The sequence below is a fragment of the Bos grunniens genome, chromosome 3, assembly GCF_055505025.1.
Source record: "Bos grunniens cultivar Pamir isolate PY7600 chromosome 3, Bosgru_T2T1.0, whole genome shotgun sequence".
NCBI lineage: Eukaryota > Metazoa > Chordata > Mammalia > Artiodactyla > Bovidae > Bos > Bos grunniens.
Window position 1 is genome coordinate 105,634,264 of NC_141167.1, and position 21,294 is coordinate 105,655,557.

The window sequence follows — 21,294 nt, forward strand, 5'->3', positions numbered from 1 at the left end:
CAACGTCCCAATTGTATTCCCTGGAAGAACAGCCGGAAAAGCCTCCGCCTGCTCAGACCGGGATAAGCGAGAAGCGGGTTCCTTCTCGCTCTTGGAGCCCGAGGAACTGCCGTGGAGATTATCACGGCAGCACCAAAGGCTGTGAGCACACCCTGGGCTCCGCTCCCGCCCGGCGCGGGCGGCTCAGGAGCGGCTTCAGCACCACGGACAGAGCCCCGCCCGCGGCCTTCCAGCCTGGGGCGCGCTCTGGCACGTTTAGGCGAGCCGGCGAGCTATGCCAGAGGCATGGCCTGGCTCTCTGGTCTCAAGGCGATGCTCCTCAGCTTTGGCCTCCTCGGACTGTGCTCAGGTAAGGACAAGTCGCCACGCTCTGTCTCACTCAGGCTCGCATTTGTAAGGGAGGGATCCCTATGGTGGGAAGTCTGCTGGGGATTAGGGGAGAGACCCCCAGGAAAGCTGGGAGTACCTGGGAGACTGAACTGGGAGAAGGACTTGCTCGAGGTGATGCGGAGAAGAGAGGGCAACCTGGGCAGTGGTGGTGGGGAGGGTGTGGGTACAGAGAGGAAGGAAGGGATCTCCCTAGGATTTCTGGGGTGGCAGGAAGGGGAGACTCTGATTGCAGCTGAATTGCTATTTGACTTCCAGTGAGCCATTATCTCAAGAAAATCTACCTGGTTCAGCCCCCTTACTTGGCTCTCCATCATTTCCTGTCCCTCATATTGGGCTCCTGATTTTGCTCACTCCACAGGGGCAAGGCAGGAAACGGAAACAAGCAACTTCTCAACTCTCTTGGAGGGTGGACGGGAGACTCGGAAGGGCAGAAGCTCTGCCAGGCTAAGGGCCAGGGAGGGGTCTCTGAGGATGTGGGGGTGCGTTCGTGCAGGGTTGCAGGAGATAGTGTGTGGTGGGGCAGGTACAAAAGGAATATACAACCAAATGAGCTTTCCACATCTGCCTGCAATCTCATGAGAGGTGAGCTCCTGTATGTGTGGAACTTGAGGCTAAATATATGCCCTGTCCCACACAGCTCAGGTAGCCCAATTATTCTACTCCAACCCAATACCTTTTCAGGGAGGGGGTCACAGCCAGTCACATGGAGAGGCGCATAACATTACTTGTACACAGAGATGGGCGCTGACTGAGAAGAAAGGCCGTACGGTGGGACACATATAACTCTTCTCCTTTCACTACCCTCTAAAACCCTCCTTGAACTGTAGATATCTTCTAGAAGAAACCATGGAAACAGAAACTTCAAACCTTTTGAAATCATCCTCTGAGAACTTGCAGGAAGAGCAGGGTCTCCACTGATCCTTGAAGAATGGGTTTTTAGTGGGAGGGTGTTGGGGGACTGTCTGGGCTTCTTGGTCAGTGATCTCAGACAGGGACTTCTCTATGAGGGGCTTCCATGGGGGCAACCTAAGAATTTTGCTGTCTTCTTGGGGATGAGCTGTGGGAAGCTATATGAGGGGCTTCCATGGGGGCAGCCTAAGCATTTTGCTATCTTCTTAGGGATGGGCTGTGGGAAACTACAGCTTCCTATTTGGGCCTAGGTTGTCCCACTTGCCTAGGGAGAGCGGGATCCTGGGTGGGCCCTCCTTGCTGTGTACTTACCTCTTGCCCCCCACCCCACTCCCCTGCCCAGGAGTCTGGGGTACAGACACAGAAGAGCGGCTGGTAGAGCATCTCCTGGATCCTTCCCGCTACAACAAACTTATCCGCCCAGCCACCAATGGCTCTGAGCTGGTGACAGTACAGCTCATGGTGTCACTAGCCCAGCTCATCAGTGTGGTGAGTGGGGGTCCCAAGCTCTCTGCCCAGCTACTGAAATTGGCATAGCCATAATATGTTTGCAATAATTCTCCTGGAGTCCCCAAGGCTTGGGCAGGTGGGGGAAGGAGCCTGGGTTGTGTAGGGGGCCCACAGACTTGAGGGACGGTGGCGGGGGGGCACTTCTCAGCAGCTTCTCTTTCCTGCAGCATGAGCGGGAGCAGATCATGACCACCAATGTCTGGCTGACTCAGGTTAGAGTTCTTCCTGCCCACACCTCTGGGCGTCTCTTTCCTCCATTTTTTTTTTTTTTGCATGTGCTTTTCCCTCTTTGAATCTCCTCAAGAGAGGCAGAAAGGTATAGACCTCGGGATCTTAAATAACTGGATATGAGTCTTGGTTCTTCTACTCACCAGCTCTGTTAACTTTGAATATGTCAAACACTGCAAGATTCATTTTCTCATTCACAAAACGTAGATTCTAATATCTTGGCTTGGCTATGCAAATTAAATGAGAAGCCACTTTTGCTGGGCCGAGAAGTCACGGTGGCAATGCAATGACTTTTAAAAACTTTAAGCCAAATAGGCCTCCTCTTGTCTCTGTCCTTGACCTTGAGCCCCTCCCAGGGCAGAGATTGGTGCTGCCTCCCTCTTTCCCTTTCCCAGGAGTGGGAGGATTATCGCCTCACCTGGAAGCCTGAGGAATTTGACAACATGAAGAAAGTTCGGCTCCCTTCCAAACACATCTGGCTCCCAGATGTGGTCCTATACAACAAGTAGGTGACCCTGGAGGGATGGGAAGGCTGGAGGAGAACTTGAGAGTGCTCAGGTCTTAGAGAAAGTAAATTAGCTCATGCTGGGGGAGAGAAGGGACTTTTCATTGGCACAGACAAGTCACTACTCAGATGGACAAACCCAAACCAGTGAGGTATAGTGTGGACAGCCAAGGTAACTTGGGTCATGGCCAGGTCCCTCCCAGTCAATTAGGACTCCCAGTGTTTGGAGCTGCGGTGTGACACAAACAAGGACTGACAGTCCCCAGTGTACAAACTGATTAAAAAATAGGCTTTCCTGGAGAAATGGTAAGAATCAAAGACCTTGGAGGTCCGAGTTTCTCCCCCAGGTTCCATCTGCTCTCCTACAATAAGCCATCTTACCTCCAAGACCCAAAGCCACTAGTCCCTAGGCTCTAGGTACCATCTCCTGTTCCCACCTGCCCCTGTCCCTCTCCATTGCTCTGGGCTCCTCACTCTGAGCTTCCTGGCTCCCCCAACTTCTCCATCTTCATGTGGACCAACGGGCTTATACAGTGAATGACAAGTAACAGAGGGGCCCCTCAGGCCTTCTGACCAGGACACCTCTTCTCCCCACCAACCCACCCACATCCCCTTCTTGCTTATTAATTCCTGGTCCTTCCTATCTCCCTCTTCCCATACCTCCCTTTGGCTTTCCTCTCTTCCCACTCTGGGCCGGGTGGATGGATGGGGTGGAGGCATGCTTAAGTCAGGGCTGACTGTGCCATCCCTTGGCAGTGCCGACGGCATGTACGAGGTGTCCTTCTATTCCAATGCGGTGGTCTCCTATGATGGCAGCATCTTCTGGCTGCCGCCTGCCATCTACAAGAGCGCATGCAAGATCGAGGTAAAGCACTTCCCGTTTGACCAGCAGAACTGCACCATGAAGTTCCGCTCGTGGACCTACGACCGCACTGAGATCGACCTGGTGCTCAAGAGTGATGTGGCCAACCTGGACGACTTCACACCCAGCGGCGAGTGGGACATAGTGGCGCTGCCCGGCCGACGCAACGAGAACCCGGATGACTCCACTTACGTGGACATCACATACGACTTCATCATCCGTCGCAAGCCACTCTTCTACACCATCAATCTCATCATCCCCTGCGTCCTCATCACCTCTCTAGCCATCCTCGTCTTCTACCTGCCGTCTGACTGCGGTGAGAAGATGACGCTCTGCATCTCCGTGCTGCTGGCGCTTACAGTCTTCCTGCTGCTTATCTCTAAGATCGTGCCGCCCACCTCCCTTGACGTTCCGCTAGTCGGCAAGTACCTCATGTTCACCATGGTGCTGGTCACCTTCTCCATCGTCACCAGCGTGTGCGTGCTCAACGTGCACCACCGCTCACCCACCACGCACACCATGGCGCCCTGGGTCAAGGTCGTCTTCCTGGAGAAGCTGCCCACGCTGCTGTTCATGCAGCAGCCGCGCCACCGCTGCGCCCGCCAACGCCTTCGCCTGCGGCGGCGCCAGCGCGAGCGAGAGGGAGCCGGCGCTCTCTTCCGCGAGGCCCTGGGGGCCGACTCCTGCACGTGCTTCGTCAACCGCGCGTCGGTGCAGGGCTTGGCTGGGGCCTTCGGCTCGGAGCCGGCGCCGGCAGCAGGCCCCGGGCGCGCCAGGGGGCCGTGTGGCTGCGGCCTCCGGGAGGCGGTGGACGGCGTGCGCTTCATCGCAGATCATATGCGGAGTGAGGACGACGACCAGAGCGTGAGTGCAGCTCAGGGACTCGGGCATGGGATGCGGGGCTGCAGGGCCCCTCACAAGCTCCGCAGACAAAGCTAATCGGAGTGCAGGATGCCGACAATGCGAGTCTGGTCTGGGGCTGTGGGCCTGGGTGCTGGCGCAGCCTCTCCTTTGGCTTCTGGGAGGTGGCGCCGCCTAAGTCGCCGTTGGTCCAGGATGACCTTGCTGCTTCCCGAGTACTAGCATTCGGAGGGAAATGCCTCGGCTGGGGCATCCTTAGTGTCGTTAGTTTTGGAAAGGTGGCCACAAAGGGGAGGAGGCCCTTGTGGGTTTGCAGCTGTCCTGTGGCTGTGTCCCCAGAGACCCTCTCTGCCGCTTGTGTTCCCAAGACCATGTTGTTAACCTGCAGCTCTTTGCACAAATGAGGATGAATCCTTGGGGTGCCCCGTGTTGGGGGCAAAATTGAGGGCAGTAGAAAGTGTGTATGGGAGGTGTTGGGGTGGTTAGGTGGCTCCACCGGCCACTGGGAAGAGGACAGAACCCCAAATCAATATCCGTTTCCTTCTCTTCTGAATTCTCAGGGAATGGCCTTGTGAAATATTTATGGAGGTGGAGGCAGGTGAAGGCCAGGGCTTCCAAGACCTGCCCAGAGCTTTCTGCACACACGGCCTTTTCTGCAGTGGCTCTACCTGAAGGGGACTCCTTGAACACTGAACCAGGGGATGAGGAGTGGGGAAAATGAGGGGTTGACTTCCCCTCACTTGGGGTTGTGGCTGGCCCTATTCAGCAGTCTTTAATCACGTGGCTGGTTCCAGGCTGCGGCTCAACTGTTGCCATGATAACTGGCCATGTTCCCACTGGGATGCAGTCATTCTGGCCTGGGGAGTAAGGAAGGGTGGGCTCCTGCATTATCGTTTGTGAGGGGTGGGATGCTCCAGAGCCTAGTGTTTCTGTCCCTTGGGAGGGCAGGAGCTGGGGCTTGAGCCAGGAAGCAGGTTATGGTCCTGATGGAAGATGAGAGGGACCGAGGCAAGAGAGGATGGGGCTAGAGGCTCAGAGGTGGCTGAGGCCAAGTGGGGAATGCTGGTGGTGCAGGGGCTCAGCTGGCTGTGCCACTGTCTCTGCCTCCCCCACTGCAGCAAACGCATGTAATGTGCATTTACTGAGCTAGGTGATGAGGACACAATGACCTACTTGGATGTTTCACAGGCATCTCAAACTTAACATGTCCAAAACTGAGTGCTTGATTTACATCCCCACCACCAACTTGCTCCTCCTCTCATCTCCCCATCCTTCAGTAAATGACATCACCATCCACCCAATGGTTTAGACCAGAAGCCTGGAGTGATCCTCGATGCCTGTCTTTCTTATCTCCCCCACCATCCAAATCATCAGAAGTTCTGTCTTGTGAGCTCAACCTCCAGAATCATTCTCAGCTTCATCCTTCATTCACCATCTCCATGCTGCCTCCCTGGCTGTGCCTCCATCAGCTCTTGCCTGGCCCAGGGCAGGGGATTCTGATGGTCTCCCTGACTCAGTTCTTGTGCTTCTCCATCCAAACAATGTCCCCTGCTCACCACGTGTCATCTCTCCACAGCTCAGGTCACTGGCTTATCTGACGCTTGTTCTAAGCAAGCTAAGCTCTTTCCTGCCTCAAGACCTTTGCACATACTGGTCCATCTGCTTGGAATGCCCTTTTTTTTTTCCCTTTTAAAAATTATTACTATTATTAATTTTTGCCCTATTGTTGAGAGTAAGTGACCCTTTATCCCAAATACTCCAGCTTTTCTCTCCCAAGGACAGAGATATTGTCTTCTATAACCCAGGCCTGGTGATCAAATTCAGGAAATTAGCATCAATACCTTTATCTGATATAAAGTCCATACTAAAATTTTTTTAATTGTCTCAGTAATATCCTTTGTACCATCTCCTCCACCTCAGTCCAGGATCTTGAATTGCACTTGGTTGTCCTGTCTCTTTTGTTTGCTTCACTCTGGAACAGTTCCTTAGCTTTGTGTTTCATGGCATAGACATTTTTGAAGGGCCCAGGCCAACTGAAGGTCCCTCAGTTTGCAAGTTGGACATGACTTAGAAACTAAACCACCACCACCACAGTTTGGGTTTGTCTGGTTCCTTCTTCAATTTATTCCTGATATAGCTGGCTTCTTGTCACTTATCAGATCTTCACTTAAGATATTACTCCCTCAAAGAGGCCTCCCCAAATCATACCCTGAATGATATCTCCCCCTCCATTTCTCTGGCCTTTGTTTCCTGGTGGCTCAGACGGTAAAGCGTCTGCCTGCAGTGCGGGAGACCTGGGTTCGATTCCTGGGTCGTGAAGATCCCCTGGAGAAGGAAATGGCAATCCACTCTAGCACTCTTGCCTGGAAAATCCCATGGATGGAGGAGCCTGATAGGCTACAGTCCATGGGGTCGCAAAGAGTTGGACACGACTTAACTTTCACTTTCAAGCACCCAAAAGGGTGTAATTATTATTTTTACTTATTTTGTGTTCATCTCCCTCAGTAGACTGAACTGCAGGATGTGTTTGTCTTGCTCTCTCACATCCCCAGTGCCCAGTAGGGTGCCAGGTACACCGGAGGCACAAGGTTACAGGTGGACATGTGTGCCAAGGTCCAGACTCAGACACAAGTGGAATGGCTCTGAGTGGAGGCCAGCTCTCATGCAGAGCCTGTGACTGGCTCCCAAACACAGTGGTTATTCTCTTCTGGATGGGTTTATTGGCATCTGAGACTCAGTCCTCACATCCTGGGGCTGTTGGAAGGGGCTCCCCAGGCAGTTATATAAGGAGTGAGGCCTGCAGGGCAGCCATTCATTCACTAGTTCAACACTCATTTACTGGAACTCTGTGTTTGAGATGCTGGGATTACAAAAATGAGTCAGATCAGGCCCCTGTAGTTTACAGGCTCATAGCTTCAGTTGGGGTGGGAGTCGGGGAGGGAGGAGAGGACAGGCATATGAATTGAACTGACAATACGGTGGAGTAAAAATACTGGGCTTCCCTGGTGGCCAGACGGTAAAGAATCTCCCCTGTAAGGCTGGAGACCTGGGTTCAATCCCTGGGTGGGGAAGATCCCCTGGAGGAGGGTATGGCAACCCACTCCAGTATTCTTGCCTGGAGAATCCCATGGACAGAAGAGCCTGGCGGGCTACCGTCCATGGGGTTGTAAAGAGTCGGACACGACTGAGTAGTTGACTAAGCACAGCGCAGCACAGATAATGCTGAGGGAACCCCAGAGGAAACAGAGGTTCATCCTGATCCGGGGGATCAGAGAAGGCGTCATAGAAGAGGTGACATTTTGATTTAGGCTTTGAAAGATGTGTAGGAGCTCACAAGTAGAGATAGGGAGGACTGGAATTCCAGACTGAGAGGAAACCCAGAGGCACAGAGACCTGGGAGGGCAGACGAGTTTGGTAAGTCTGAGTTGGACTTGGAAGAAGATAAATGTTGGCTCGTATTTGTCATGGATGCTCTTGATTCTAGACTTGGGAGTTTGGGTGGCTGCTGAAGGCACTGGGGTCACTGGAGGCTTTTAAGCAGGCAAGACTGAAGCTGAACTTTGGAACGGTCGCTCTGGGGTCAAGTGATGTGTGATGGAAGTTGCTTATACCCGATCCAGGCCCTTCCTGTATTATGTGACTGATACCGGGTCTCCTACCCTTCCTCTCTCCAGGTGAGTGAGGACTGGAAGTATGTTGCCATGGTGATTGACCGCCTGTTCCTTTGGATCTTTGTCTTCGTCTGTGTCTTTGGCACGATCGGCATGTTCCTGCAGCCTCTCTTCCAGAACTACGCCACTGCCACCTTCCTCCACGCAGACCACTCGGCTCCCAGCTCCAAGTGAGGCCCTCCCCAGCTCCATGCTCCTTCAGCCCCTCTGTTGGACAGTAGTTTTGGGTGGAGGAGAGATGAGTGAACCACCAGAAAGAGGGGTGCTGCCCCCACAGACCCATCTTTCGCGTCACCTGGAACCCCTTCCCTCCCCCACCTCCCCCCACACCCAGCCAGCGCTAACCTGGAGGCTGGACCAACTGCGTGGTGCCCTGGCGGCTCTCCTCCTCTTCGACCAGCTCAGGCAATAGTGTTGCTGCTGAAGGATGAAGGCTGAGAAGTGGAGGACGGAGTGAAGTCATTGGCTGCCTCCAAGTCATGGAAAAGGGCTGTGCAGGAGCAGGGGGTGGTGGGACAGGGGCTCCGACTCTGTGCTGGCTGGCCTGAGACCATGCAGCTCAGAAGGGAGACCTGAGGGGGAGAGGGGTCTGGGTGTGACCTGAGGTCTGTCCTCGCTTAACTGGACAGCAGCGGACTGGGTGGGCCTCACAGTGGCCAGGGGCTCCTGCTCAGATGTTAGCCTGGCACTGAGGTCAGAGTCCTGGGGGAGACTTCTTGCCCCACAGCCCCTCATTTCTATGCAGCCCAGTGCTCAGCCCCAGGTCCCCTTCTCCCAGTGAAGGATTCTCCCTAGACTTCCTTTCTTATTCAGGCCAGGGCGTGGGGGCAAGATTTGGTATTAGGGGAGCCTCTGAGTTCGCAATCTTTGGGTGACCTACTTGGAGTGTAAAGGCTAAATTCTCAAACTGTATGAGTTCAGGTTCACAGGCTGTTCCTCCCCCTCCTCCCCACCCCCTACCCCGCATGCAATTTGAACAGACTGGTTGCTGGAGTAAGTAAACTAAAGATGTTAGCTTTCAGCAGACCCAGCCCTTTTGCCCGCAGCAGAGCAGGCTGGGCAGGAGAGGGCTGGCTGTGGAGGCCAGCCAAGCAGGGTGTGAATGGCCAGAGCTCTGCCACATCAGCACGGCTCCTGCTTCCCGTCCTTCTATTCCTGGCTCCATCCTTCCTGCTCTGGCTCCTCCCCTTCCTCCTCCCAACCAAACCTGAGCTAGGCTGCTGCAGAACTTGGGAAGGACAGGTCTGCACAGCAGACTGCAGAGAGCGTGCCCTGGAGGCTGTATCCTGACGCTTCTCCCAGGGGCTCCCCTGGCCTATGAGCCCGGGAAACAGGCCTCTTAAGGGATCATCAGGCCCAGCTCCCATCACATGACCAGCTCCGATTTGTGGTCCCAACATGGGCTCAGCCAGCAGGTCACACGGGGCTGTCTGCCAAGGGCACCTAAGGCACCTGCCTGACACACCATGCTCTTCTCTGGAGTCCCGCTGGACGCCTGCTTCTGCAGGCACCGAGGAGGTGGGGAGATGCAGCGTAAGTGCAGAGTGCCGGCCAAGGAGCAGAGTCTGGGTGCCCTGCCACTTACTCTCAGCCATCCTCAGCAAGTCTGGCTAGGCCTCAGCTTCCTCATCTATAGACTGGGCAACCCCTCTTCGTGGGGCTGCTTTGAGGAAGGCGTGATGTCTGTGAAAAAGCCCAGCGCTGCACCTGGTGTAGAGTAGATGCTCGGGGGGTCGTCTGAGAGGCAGGCACAGCTGGTAGGCATGGGCTCAGCTGCCTGTTACATCAGTCTTCCTCCCAGACCTACCCTTACGCTGGAGGAAATAGCCCCCTGAAACAGGGCTGGGGCTGGAGAGATGCCACACAGGGGGTGCTGGGGTGAGCCTAACAGCCTTCTGGAGCCCCTTCAGCAAAGATTTGTTCCATTCCTGGGCTGAGCTCTGGCTCTGGCCTCCTGATGCAGGTGTGTGCTCAGCCCCCCGGAGATCTAGTCCCGTGCTGGCTGTAGAGGAACCATCCAGACGTTAAACCAGCAGCTGCATGAGGTGTGCATCTCCCCTCCTGCCAGAATGGGCCAGCAGACATCTCTTCTGGGGGGTGAGTGTCTTGGCAGTACGGAGACTCCCTTCTCGAAACAGCAGATGGACAGTTGCCTGTATTATCCCTGGACCCACCTTGAACTCACAGCCCCAAGGAAACATCCCAGAACCTGGAACAGCTATTGAAAAGGAACTCTCCCTCTGAAGGGGAAGGTGCTGACCTGAGGCCTTCTTGCCCAGCTCTCCCGGGCTCCTTGCCAGGGCCAGGGCTGCTGGGGAGGCCCCATCAGCTGCTGTCCTGGCTGGACTTGCTTCCAATACTTGCTGCAAGTGGCTGTTGTCCAAGTAAATTACTCGACAGTGCCAGAGGGGCTGCCAGAGAGCGGCTTGTCCGACTCCTCTCCATGAACCCCACTGACACACAGGGAAATCCAGGCCTGGAGGTTGTCTGCTGCCTGACCTTGTACCAGCACTGAACTCTGAACTTGTTCATCCTCATCTGTGACTTGAGGGTGACAGCTGACTGAGAACTGCAGCAAGGGTGTGAGGGATCAATGTAGAGAAGAAAGGGTTAGCCAGGCAGGTTCCCTGGGGCCGTCCCATTCCCTCCATCTCTGGGTGCAGGCCCTTGGGGACTGCCAGTGGGGAGGACAGAGGAGGGAAGAGGGCTCAGGCAAGGTGTTACCACGTCTCAGTACAGGCTTTGACCCTCAGGGTATGGAGAAGCTTCGGAGAACCAGTCTCTTCCACTCACGGGCCCTCTGTCCTCTTGGTGTTGTCAGGGACGCCCATTGGCCCCTTCTATGGGGGGGTGGGGAAGGGGGGCATGATGGGCATCTCTGAAGAGAACTGGGTACCCAGCTCAGCACCAGGCCAGGATTGGGGAAGGTTCCCGCATATGAAGAGAGAGGGAGAGATACTGGATGGAAACCCAAGCAAGCTGGACTTGGGAGGTGGCAGCGAGCTAACAGTTGAGATTGTCTCTATCAGAGACGGGAAGGCCACAGGCCATCTGAGAACCATTTTTCATCTGAAAAGAAGGCATGAAAAACTCTCTGCTTGTGATGACTGGCACTGCAGCAGGAGGAAGGCAGTCTTCTGGCAGTGAGGAGTCTAATACTGGAACAGCTGGTCCCAAGTTATTGCAGATTTAAAAGCAAATAAGACACGGGCAGCACCCAGCTGGCATTTCTGTGCTGGAAGGCTGGCTGTGCAGGAAGGGCGGGTCATTTCCCCCTAAGGAAAGAGAGAGGGTGTGCAGCTTGTCGCCAGTCCTGCATCTCCTGCCACCCCCCAGTATTAGCTGCTGTGCACCAGTGGCCTGCTCCGGGCCAGCTGCTTCAGATGCCCTGTTTTTACTCCTCACAACAATCCTGCAGGGAACGGGCCCCTGTTGACAGAAGAAAAATGAGGCCCAAGAGACCAAGAAATAGCTGGTGAGCAGTGCTGGCCTGAAATCCCACACTGACCCCAGAGTCCATGCTCATGGCCTCTGAGGCTGGAAGAAGGGCTTCCTTGCGGGGGGAAGTGAAGGGCATCAGGGTCTTCTCCGAATCCCCTCCCGACTCAGTTCTAGTTGTCACCTTCTGCTTGTAGGCAGAGTTGTGCTGGCGTCACAGCATCCCTCACAAGCCAACTCATGCTAGCCAGTCGCCCACTCGAGACTAGACAGAGAACCAACAGCCACCTTTCAGTATTCATCCCAACAAGTCTCAGAGATCAGTTTGACAGTCACGTGGTTCCTACGGGACTGTTGGTCTAGGAATCATTAGGACACCTCACCCAGCTGCTGTGTCCCCGTCTTCCCCCACACTGGCCTTGGCCACCCCATCTGCTCCTGAAACATTTGCACTGGTCTAGCCCACTCCAGGCCAGACTCAATAGGAACTCAAGATTCTCATAAAGTTGTTTCCAAAGATGTCTTCTCTCTCTGTAATCCTTGAGAGTGGGGGTGGGGAGATCCTCACGGGCCAGGGTTGGTGAATAAGAGGAAAAGGGAGAATACTGGGGAACTTGGATCCATGAGAGGTTAAAAACATTAAAAAGTCTGAAGAAAAAGTCAGTGGTAACCAATGACTGTGATGGGTGGCCTGACAAGTCCATTCATCAGATGGAAAAGATAAGGCTTGGCCTGGAGTAGACAGAGCCCAGAAATAGCTCCTGGAGAGGTCCTTTGTGAAAAGGGGCCCTGGGGGACAGGGCAGAGGTGAGGCCCGGCCTCCTGTAGATAGATATGGCTGTGTGCAAGGCACATCTGCTCCTGGAGCACGGGTTTGACCCAGGCCTGGATCCTGGAAGGCGCATTAAATGGTGGGCTGAGATGAATGCTGGGTGAGCAGCAACCAAAATGCTGAAGGAAATACCTCTTGTGTTCCCAGGGGGCAGCCTTGCCTTCCAGCCTACCTGGAGCTGGGAGCTGGGGGGACAGTCTTACATCCTGCACTCACCTTAGGTATGAAGAAAATGGTTCGTTTTCTAAAAGGCCTGGATACATCTCCCTCCAGGTGGGACCAGACGCCTGAGAACAGGGAGGACAGAGGTGTCGAGGTTCCAAGCCTCACAGCAGGCAGAGACACTGCCCTTCACTGTCCGTAGAATCTGTTCAGCTCGCCCGACTATTTCAACAGATGGTGAGTGACACCTATGCAGTTCTGGCCCTAGGTTAATGTCCCCCAAAACATGTCGCTGGCGCTCCTGGCCTCAGTTGTTCCATCTGTATGGTCGAGGAAGAGGGAGGTTTCACTGTGACTCAGGAGGCCTCACTCTCAAGTATTTCCTGTCCTCTCGTATGGTATTTTTACAAGGTCAGAGAGGAGACTTGTAGACATCCTGACCCAACGGCAACGTGGAAAATGGTGTTTCCTCTCTGAAATCAAGACAGAGAAATATTCTAGGTGCCATCTATAAAGTAAAAAGCAAATGGCCTGTCTCCCAAGACGGTGGCCAAGTCAGGTCTGCCCAGGCTGCAACCTGCACCTCCTGCAGGCCAACAGCTGGGGGTGGAGGGCTGTAGAAACCTCTGGAGTTGCATCTGTGGGCTGTGATGCTGTCTCAAGGGTCACTTTCCTACTCTGGGCCTTGAAATCTCGCACAGCGTGTGTCTGGGGACAAGATACTTGATGGAGGGCTCTGCTGGGGAAGGTGGGGGTGTGGAACTGGGGAAGTAAGTAAAGGTTGTCTGATGCACCCACTGTATCAGACAAAAGCTCACCTTTGAGATGGCTCCTCTCTGCTGACTGGAGGGGGACCCGCTCCCCAGGTTCTGAGTCAGTCCCAGCTAGTGCTGTTGCTGGAAATCCCAGGACCACAGCTCCCTCCGTTCCCCATTTTCTCATCCCCCAGGAAACCAAAACTCGAGGCTTTCTAAAAATTCAGATTCTTTTTTTTTTATTTATGAGGAATGTATATTGTTAGTCACTTATACCAAAGGACACATAAAAGCAGAATCATAAAACTGACTGCACCCATCGTGGCCCCCAAGTCTACGCTTGGGCTCTTCTCCACTCTGCTCTTGGGAGTCACTACAGAGACCCCAAAAGCCAGCAAAATCCCTTCAACGTGAGTAAAGGAAATAGCTTGAAGCAGCGACAAATTTTTTTACAAGTGATTATTCAAAGAATGCACAATAGCCACAGTTCAGACAAATCAACTACAAAGATCATAAAAAAAAAAAAAAAAAAAAAGCTGGGGAGGAGGTCTTGCTTATCAAAAACAAAGATTGGACAAAAAAGTGAAGCAGACACTTTGGGTAGGCAGGAGTTTTGCCTCTCCTGAGGGGGGTGGGGCGCCGGGGTGGGACGGCCGTGCAGGGCCCAATACAGGCTTGTTTCCAGAGGATGCACGGGTACAGGGAAGCCTTGCTCTCTTCCTACAGCAGAAACTGAATACTGTAAGTTCGCCAGACAAGATCTTGGGGCAAGCGGGGGCTCTGGCCGGTTGAGAGTGCCTGGGCTCCCAGCTGAGAAGAGGTGGCTGAGACTGAGCTCTGTGGAGGTTCTAATGCCCAGAGGGGCTGGACATGCCAAGCGAGTAGGTGCTGCTCTCCAGCCCAAAGAACCAGGGAGCTGAGCCAAGCCAGGACTGATCTCGTGCCCGTGGAAGAGTCACAGGACCGGGTTGGTAGGCCCCTGCCACCTCAGAAGACAGGCACTGCTTCCCTTCTAGTTCCACGGGACACTTTGGTGTTCTGCAGAAACATCCTTAGTGTATTTGAAAGACTTAACGTTTTCTCACTTTGGTCGAAAGTACAGAGGGCACAGTAGCCACAACAATAAATGCGCGGACCTGGGTGTACCCACTACTGACAAGGCGGGACAGACGGGGCTTAACTAGCCAGTGGTCGGCAGGGCGTGCGGGAGGATGGAAAGTCACCCGAGGGCGCTGGTTTGGCCTGTTCACAGATGAAGAGGAACTGTCCAGAGGGAAAGAGGCAGGCTCAGGTCTGGAGAGGGCAGAGCCTCTGTACTTTTCTGGAGCACACCTGGCTGGTTAGGCCCAGAGCCAGACTCCAAGGAGAGACCAAGGCTCTGACCACAGGAGTCCACGCTAGCTTGAGGTGCAGGCCCACAGTCCCACCTCACAGAGTTTTAGCACAACCTGCCCTTTCACTTGGAGTTACTGCTCAAGGGCAACCCTAGAAAGACTCCCTAGTAGGCAGGAGACCTCGGGTCTGTGACCCGCCCGCAGACAACCTTCTGAAGCTATTAGGCAAAACAAAAGCACTTGGTTAATCAACGGAAAATGACATCTGAACTTCAAACCTGTGCAATTACAGGTTATCTGTAGCTGTTGAGGATCAACATTTATGGCATTCTTTTAAAAACTCCCCATTTACCATGAATTAGTCACTGTCCCTTGGTGTCACCATCACGAGAAATATGCTGGGGGGAACAGTGGTCTGACCCAACATGATTTTTTTGCCTTATTCCTGCTAAGTCATGATTATCTGAGCAGAGACAATTTACTCTCTAGGATTTACCCTGGGTTTCTTCCTACCAATTGGTTGGGGTCTACAGCGTTACTGCCTCCATCAGCAGGACAAATTCCTAGGAATGCTTTAGAAGGAGCAGCAGCTGGCAGCTTGGCAACATTCCAAGGTATGTCTGCCTACCGGGAAAGTGGTCTGTGTTACCCCTGGAGGGCAGGCCTCCTCTAGTGCTCAGGCAATTCCATTAGCCCCATCTGGCGGGTCCCAGCCCTTCCTGCCACCTGGGGAAGGGACGCACCTCCCCGGCAGCGGCCTCCCCTGCCGCTGGGCCCCTCCCAAGCCGGCTAAAGTGCAAGATCACGGAGCATCATCTGCAGGTTCTCATCACGCTTGGCACTGGTATCAAGCTGCCTGCAGTGTTCAACTCCGGCCCTTAGAAATGTTTCACCAGATTCTTTAGGTTCACTGCTTTACCCTCTTGGAGGAAAAGGAAAAACTAACAATCACGAGGAAGGAATCTCAGAAGGGGAAGACGGGAAGCAGAGGGGCCTCAGAATTCACAAATGAAAAATCCTGTCCCTGGCATGGTTCACACGGTTGACTGGAACCTAATCGAGACCACAAGAGGTCAGTGTAGCAAACACAAAGGGAAAGGAAACAGAAAAAAAATGGAAATAGACCAGAAGAGGAAATGGGCGGAAAGAAGGAACCAACCCCTTCTCTCTGCCCTGCGGTCTCTGTCTCTCTGCTGGGGAAAAGAGAAGGGGGTGGCGAGACCTGGCCTGGGATTCCCAAAGAAAAGCAGAATAACAGGAACCCAAAGTTCTCAGTGTCACCAACCGCAGTTCCACTCTTTAAAAAAAAAAAGGAAAATAAAACCCCAAACCCCTTGACCCCTGTGATGAGGAATGCTACGGCCTCTCTCTTGCACCCAGTGTGAAACCCCTGACCCGTCAGTCCCGGGGCCACTACACCGGGCAGAGGTAAAAATTCTTCTCCTCCTGGGGCTTGCTTATCCAGTTCCCGTAGCCCATGTCCTTCAGAGATTTTTTGAAGTAGTTCTTGGCTATCTCGTAGTCACGGGCAGCTTTCTTGGCCTCACCATAGGAGAGTCTAAGTAGATCTCTGCGGTATCGGAAGGAGCAGAGCTTCTTAAATAGAAGGAAAATGTTCTTTTTGGACACCCGGGACAATTCGTTCCGTGGCCTGGGGAAACAGAAGAACTCATTATTCACCTGGGATGGAACAGTGGAGGCACTGGGGGTGGGGAGGCGGCAACTTAAAAAGCTCTGGTGTTTGACAACGTGATGCCCCTTGGCAGTCCGGCTGGCACACCTGGCTGTGTGGCTGTGCCCCCCCAGCTCCTTACCCGTCCACGGTGCCTCTGGTCCCATCCAGGATTTCGAGGTCGTAGCCGTCAGCCAAACACCAGTTGACACTTGTCTCCTTGGTCTTCCCAGACTGCCTTTTGGAGTCGTATACACTGACTCGGCCAACCTACGAATTCCAGGAGCAAGGGGGAGGGAGACGGAAACTTTCAGAGAAAAGCTTCTGAAGCAGGAACTCAAGACTCACAGGAAAGAGGGAAGACGGGGTCACGATCTTTCCCCCTTGTTTATGATTTTGTTTGGCTAAGACTCAGATGTACTAACCCCACCTCAGTTCAAATGAATTCCAAACTAAAAGAAGAAAAAAAGTAAAAGTGTTAATCGCTCAGTCATATCCAACTCTTTGTGACCCCATGGATTGCAGCCTGCCAGGCTCCTCTGTCCATGGAGTTCTCCAGGTAAGAATACTGGAGTGGGTTGCATTTCCTCCTCCAGGGGATCTTCCCAACCCAGGGATCAAGCCCAGATCTCCTGCTTTACAGGCAGATTCTTTCCTATCTTAGCCATCGGGGAAGCCCCCAAAGAAGGACAGCCCTTAGCATTCAAAAGGAGGGAAGGCTAAGTTTGAGGGAAACCAACTAAGGCTCCCCTTGCCCACACTGTACGTTTCTGCTCTGCTGACAGGATTACTTGAAAAGGAGAAAACGTCAAGGGAAAAATGGATTGGGTTATCGCACCTTGGGGTGGTTGACAATAAAGGGATGTCGGAGTCCATCCTCAAACGCACTTCCATCTCTTGTCACACGACAGCAAATGGCACGGGTCAGGTGCCCCTGGCTGAATAGGTAACCTGGGTACAAAAGAAACGCACACACCTGATTATCCCAGTGCCATGAAGCAACAGAGGCATGTGGGGAGGGCGGGCACAGACAGAGCCTCGGCTCCCTAGCAGGGAGCACCTGCTGACTGCGGCTGCCCAGGATACACAGGGATCACCAGTTAAGCACAATATGTAAGGTTCCAGGTAAGGCCAAGCGCTGAGACGGCAAGGACACTAAGACGCTGCAGTTTTAAGCTGCTGTGTTTCTCTAACTCACCTTGAAAGACTTGGCTGGCACGTTGTTACTGAGACGCTGCCTAAACCAATTTTCCCATCACAGCAGACGGGACCCTCAGAATCAATTACTAAACCACCGAACTGAGCACACTTTGAAAAGGGGAGACATCATGTTAACACCTGGCAATGAAGTGTGCGGTTTGCTGGGATCTGGGAACCAGGATGACAGTCCGGTTCCAGCTCCCAAGACAGGTCCTTACCCAGAGTGACGGATTTGAGATACACAGGCTGCAGGAAGTGGGTCAACAGTGCCCCCTGCAGGCCCAGCACGTTCCAGCGCAGGATCTTGTCGCTGCAGGACATGGTGCGGAGTCTCTCCCCCAGCCGAATGCCGTCCCATGTGGGCACGATGTCACTGGACTCCACTGGGATCGTGCCTTCTCCTGGATGGGAGACTTGGATTAGACCTGCAAGGGCCGCTGGGCCAGGGCCCTCCCTGGCGTGGCATTTTCTGCTCCTTAGACTTGGGCCAGAGGCTTCTCACTCATCTGTTCTTTGAATATTTCACAGCAGCTACTTTGTGCTGGGCACTAGGCTTGGTGCTGGGAAGCAACAGTGGGCAAAACCAAATCAGATCCTTGCGTTCCTAGCGGGTTTATGGGAGTGAGGGAGCAGAAAGGGAACAGACACTAGACAAGTAAGCCAATACACACGTAACGACTGTAGATGGTTTGAGGGAGCTATAATGGACAGGTCAGGGCATCTCCTGGGACAGGATTGTCAGGGGGCTGAGACACGAAGGAAGAGAAGAAACAGTTGAGAGTGTTTCAGACACAGAGTTCAGCAAAAGCAAAGGCTCTGAGGCAGCAGAGGGTTTAGCTGTTGAAGGACCTGACGAAGAACCAGGATGGCTGAAGTGGCAGGGCTTGGTTTTGTGTAGTGGGAAGCCACGACAGGCTGGTGGGCTTTTCGTTCTTCGTGAACTTTAATGAGATACAATCCACCCATTTAGAGTATATAATAATTTTTAGTGTATTCACAGACTTGTGCAGCCATCACCACAATCAATGTGAGAACATTTCATCACCCTCCAAGGAAGCCTCCTATCCATTAGCAGTCACACCTCATTTCCCTCCAGCCCCTTCCACCGCTGGCCCAGCCAGCCCCTAATTTACTTTCCTTCTTTATGGATTTTCCTATTCTAGACGTTTCAAGTAAATGAAAATGTGGGAACCGTGTAATATGCAATCTTTCGTGACTGGCTTCTTTCCCTTCTTCACACTGTTCCCTCGGTTCCCTCGTGTGGTGGCATGTATCATACGATATCCCATTTTATGGATATACTTCATTTTGTTTATCCATTCATCAGTCACTGGGGTTGTCTCTACTTTTGGGCTATTATGAACATTGCTGCTATGAATGTTCTGTATTAGTTTTTCTCCCTGGGTCTCCATAATGGGAGACTGCAGGGGGAAAAAATGAGAGGAAAAAAGTAGACTCTTCGGGGCTGTAAAGCGCAGGGCCAGCGCAGCAAATGCAGTACTGATGCGGCAGCCTGGTGCCGCCTCAGCCCCAAGAGTGGCAACGCCGAAAGAAGGGGTAGCTGGTCTGTGTTAAGTTTTTGTGTGGATAGATTTTCATTTCTCTTGGGGATGTTCCTAGGCGTGAACTGCCGGGTCATACAGGAGCTCTGTGTTTAGACTTCAGGGTTTTGAGCAGGGAAGCGACATGACCTCTATTTGAGGGTCACTCTGATGACTGCAGAGGATGGCCTGAGGGAATGGAGTGGACGTGAGGAGACGCTGAGGAGACATGGGAGGACAGCAGGGGAGGGGGAGCTGGCAGACAAGGTGCAGAGCCAGCAGCCAACGAGGCAGGCGGGACGCGGGCACGGAGTCCTCCTGTCAGTGCCTCAGGCTGGCTCTGCCTCGCTTTCTTTCCGTTTTCTCCAACCTTCCCGGAGGTGATCCCATCCACTTCCATGGCCATAAAGATCAACCGCAGGAGGATAACTCCCAGACTTTTATTTGCAGCCATCTGTCTCCTCTGAGCTCTAGATGGGCACCTCTGCCTCCTATTTGACTGGAGATCCCCCCAGCCGACTAATGCAAAACAGAGTCCTGATCTTCCCATAGATCTTCCCCGACCTACATCTTCCCTCCCCCTGGAGACGAGACCCTGGTATCCCACCCATGATGGCAGAAACCCTGCAGCTGTGCCCTGGAGGACGTGTCACTCACCGTTCTCTACCTTGGTGCGGAGCTTGCCTTGTTTGGGATTCTCGAAGACAGGGTAGTGGCGGGAGTCTGTGCTCTCCACAGCTCGGTCGCTGCAGGACTTGTCAAAGAGGGCACCATCCCCACACGGGGCCGTGCTGCAAGACAGGGCCGTCAGTTAACACCCGCCTGTGCGCACAGATCTCTTCGGTTGCCTGGGGCTCGAGAACAGCTCCATGTGGCAGAAACAAGGGTTTTTTTTTTTCTGAAGCCTATCACAGGCTACTGGAGTGGGTAGAGGTGTGAGTCCTTCCACACTGGGGTGTGGACCTCAAGCAAGAGTCAAGCATGGCCCACTGAACAAGCTCTGAATTATGGGCGTGGAGACCATTCAGACACCCAGCCCCGGAAAGCCGGCGGGCCGGCTCTGGTGACAACAGAGACTGTACAGACCTGATATAGAGATGGAATGACACGCTCTTTTTTATCTGAAGCTTTTCTCCTCCTTTAGCAGGTTCAAATATACTATCCTTCGCCGTCTGGGGGTTGTATTTCATTAACTCGCTGTAGAGAAACCTATAAGAAGAAAGTCTGGTTAAGAAGACTGCTTTGACTCTGGGAACAGTGGTTGCTTCTACAATCTGATCCCAAGTAAGGAAAAGCCTTAACGGTGCAGACTTTTCACGGTTTCTCAGGTTGAAAGAGGTGGTGGAATCTCTCCATGGGAGACCTCAGCATTTCTTACAGTTAAGTTAACCTTTCAGGTCAGTTACAATTCTGCCAAGAGCTTCTTGCTTTGGCAGCGACAGGGATTTTACGGCAGAACAAATTGATTCAGGAACTACAGGAGGCTGTGGCTTCTTTCCCTTCACAAATTAAAGATGAGCTGGAAGGGAAAGCTGACAGGACAGTGGGTTTGTTTGTAGGTCCTCAAATGGAGACAGAAGGCCTCCTCACCCCCACAGCACTGAAGATCAAGAGGTCATCACGTGTTTTTTAAAAGGGGCTTGAAGTGGAGTTAGTGGGAAAAGACAGCGCTCTTCAACAGCAGGCCGAGGAGAGGGATGCAGGCATGTCACAGAGGGACTGATTCAGTAAGAAGCTCAAAGGCTGACCCTGCAGGGTTGAGGACCTGCCTGTGAGGTGGTGCCAGAGCCCCGACACCCTGAAATCTTGCTCACCTGATGAAGCCTCTCCGGGAGATGATCTCTGCATGACAGTCATTGACAGTTTCTCCCTTTAGGCTCAGAGAATCTCCTTTCACACAGCGATTCCCTGGAAAGGCATTTAAAGCAAATGTGAAATGTCCAAAGGAAAACAATGATGAATAGGATACAGGATGTTGGTTCTTAAAGCCTGAAGGTACAAATAGCCTCAGTTTATCAATCCTGACTCCTGTATTCTTTTTCCTAAGATATGAGAGTTCATTCCTTGCCCTGAATAAACTGTAGCTAAAATATAACATAAGATGAGTCTTCTGCCTTAAATTCACCCACAGAGGAGAATAAGGAGGTGCATGCAGTCACCACAGGGAATGGAGTGCTGGGGGGACACATTTCCGAGCCCACTTACCTGTCCCCAGGCTGACCACAACACCTAGGTCGTCAGAGTCTTTCTTCATGATGATGGCAGCCAGGATCTTGCGGCCGAGTAAGGAGGGCTGGAAACTGTTGGTAAGGGCGTTGAAGCACCGGTGGCTCAGCATGGCTATCTGGTCGTGGAAGGTGCTGCCCGTGAGAGGGAGCTGTGGGGACAGGAGGCGTGTCAGGGCCAGAGCCTCGCCTGCATCCA

The 21,294-nt window shown here is 53.2% G+C and overlaps 2 protein-coding genes across 34 annotated transcripts in view; one reads left to right on the forward strand and one right to left on the reverse strand.

The window, feature by feature from the left end:
- Nucleotides 1–51: 51 nt before the first annotated feature.
- CHRNB2 (cholinergic receptor nicotinic beta 2 subunit) lies at nucleotides 52–12,605 on the forward strand. Of its 3 annotated transcripts, XR_015161071.1 has the most exons (8): nucleotides 68–349; nucleotides 1,643–1,788; nucleotides 1,977–2,021; nucleotides 2,433–2,542; nucleotides 3,299–4,268; nucleotides 7,940–8,106; nucleotides 9,900–10,033; nucleotides 12,480–12,605. XR_015161071.1 is itself a non-coding variant. In XM_086392996.1 (7 exons), exons 1-7 carry the CDS (start codon nucleotides 286–288, stop codon nucleotides 9,925–9,927), a joined length of 1,530 nt encoding a protein of 509 aa, XP_086249122.1. In that variant the 5' UTR covers nucleotides 52–285; the 3' UTR covers nucleotides 9,928–11,893. The 3 variants fall into 3 exon arrangements, 2 of the variants coding, with proteins under 2 accessions (XP_086249122.1, XP_086249124.1); XM_086392996.1 differs by lacking the exon at nucleotides 12,480–12,605 and having other exon boundaries at nucleotides 52–349; nucleotides 9,900–11,893; XM_086392998.1 differs by lacking the exons at nucleotides 9,900–10,033; nucleotides 12,480–12,605 and having other exon boundaries at nucleotides 7,940–8,249.
- Nucleotides 12,606–13,345: 740 nt separating this feature from the next.
- Nucleotides 13,346–21,294, reverse strand: part of ADAR (adenosine deaminase RNA specific) — a 52,466-nt gene continuing 44,517 nt past the window's right edge. For all 31 annotated transcript variants that reach the window (XM_086392964.1, XM_086392978.1, XM_086392974.1 and 28 more), the window contains 8 exons: nucleotides 21,076–21,247; nucleotides 20,685–20,778; nucleotides 19,957–20,079; nucleotides 19,528–19,661; nucleotides 17,548–17,730; nucleotides 16,968–17,080; nucleotides 16,272–16,399; nucleotides 13,346–16,108 (listed from right to left, as the gene is read on the reverse strand). In XM_086392964.1, the coding sequence (XP_086249090.1) occupies nucleotides 15,871–16,108; nucleotides 16,272–16,399; nucleotides 16,968–17,080; nucleotides 17,548–17,730; nucleotides 19,528–19,661; nucleotides 19,957–20,079; nucleotides 20,685–20,778; nucleotides 21,076–21,247 (1,185 nt within the window). In that variant the 3' untranslated portion in view covers nucleotides 13,346–15,870. The remainder of the gene's footprint in view (nucleotides 16,109–16,271; nucleotides 16,400–16,967; nucleotides 17,081–17,547; nucleotides 17,731–19,527; nucleotides 19,662–19,956; nucleotides 20,080–20,684; nucleotides 20,779–21,075; nucleotides 21,248–21,294) is intronic.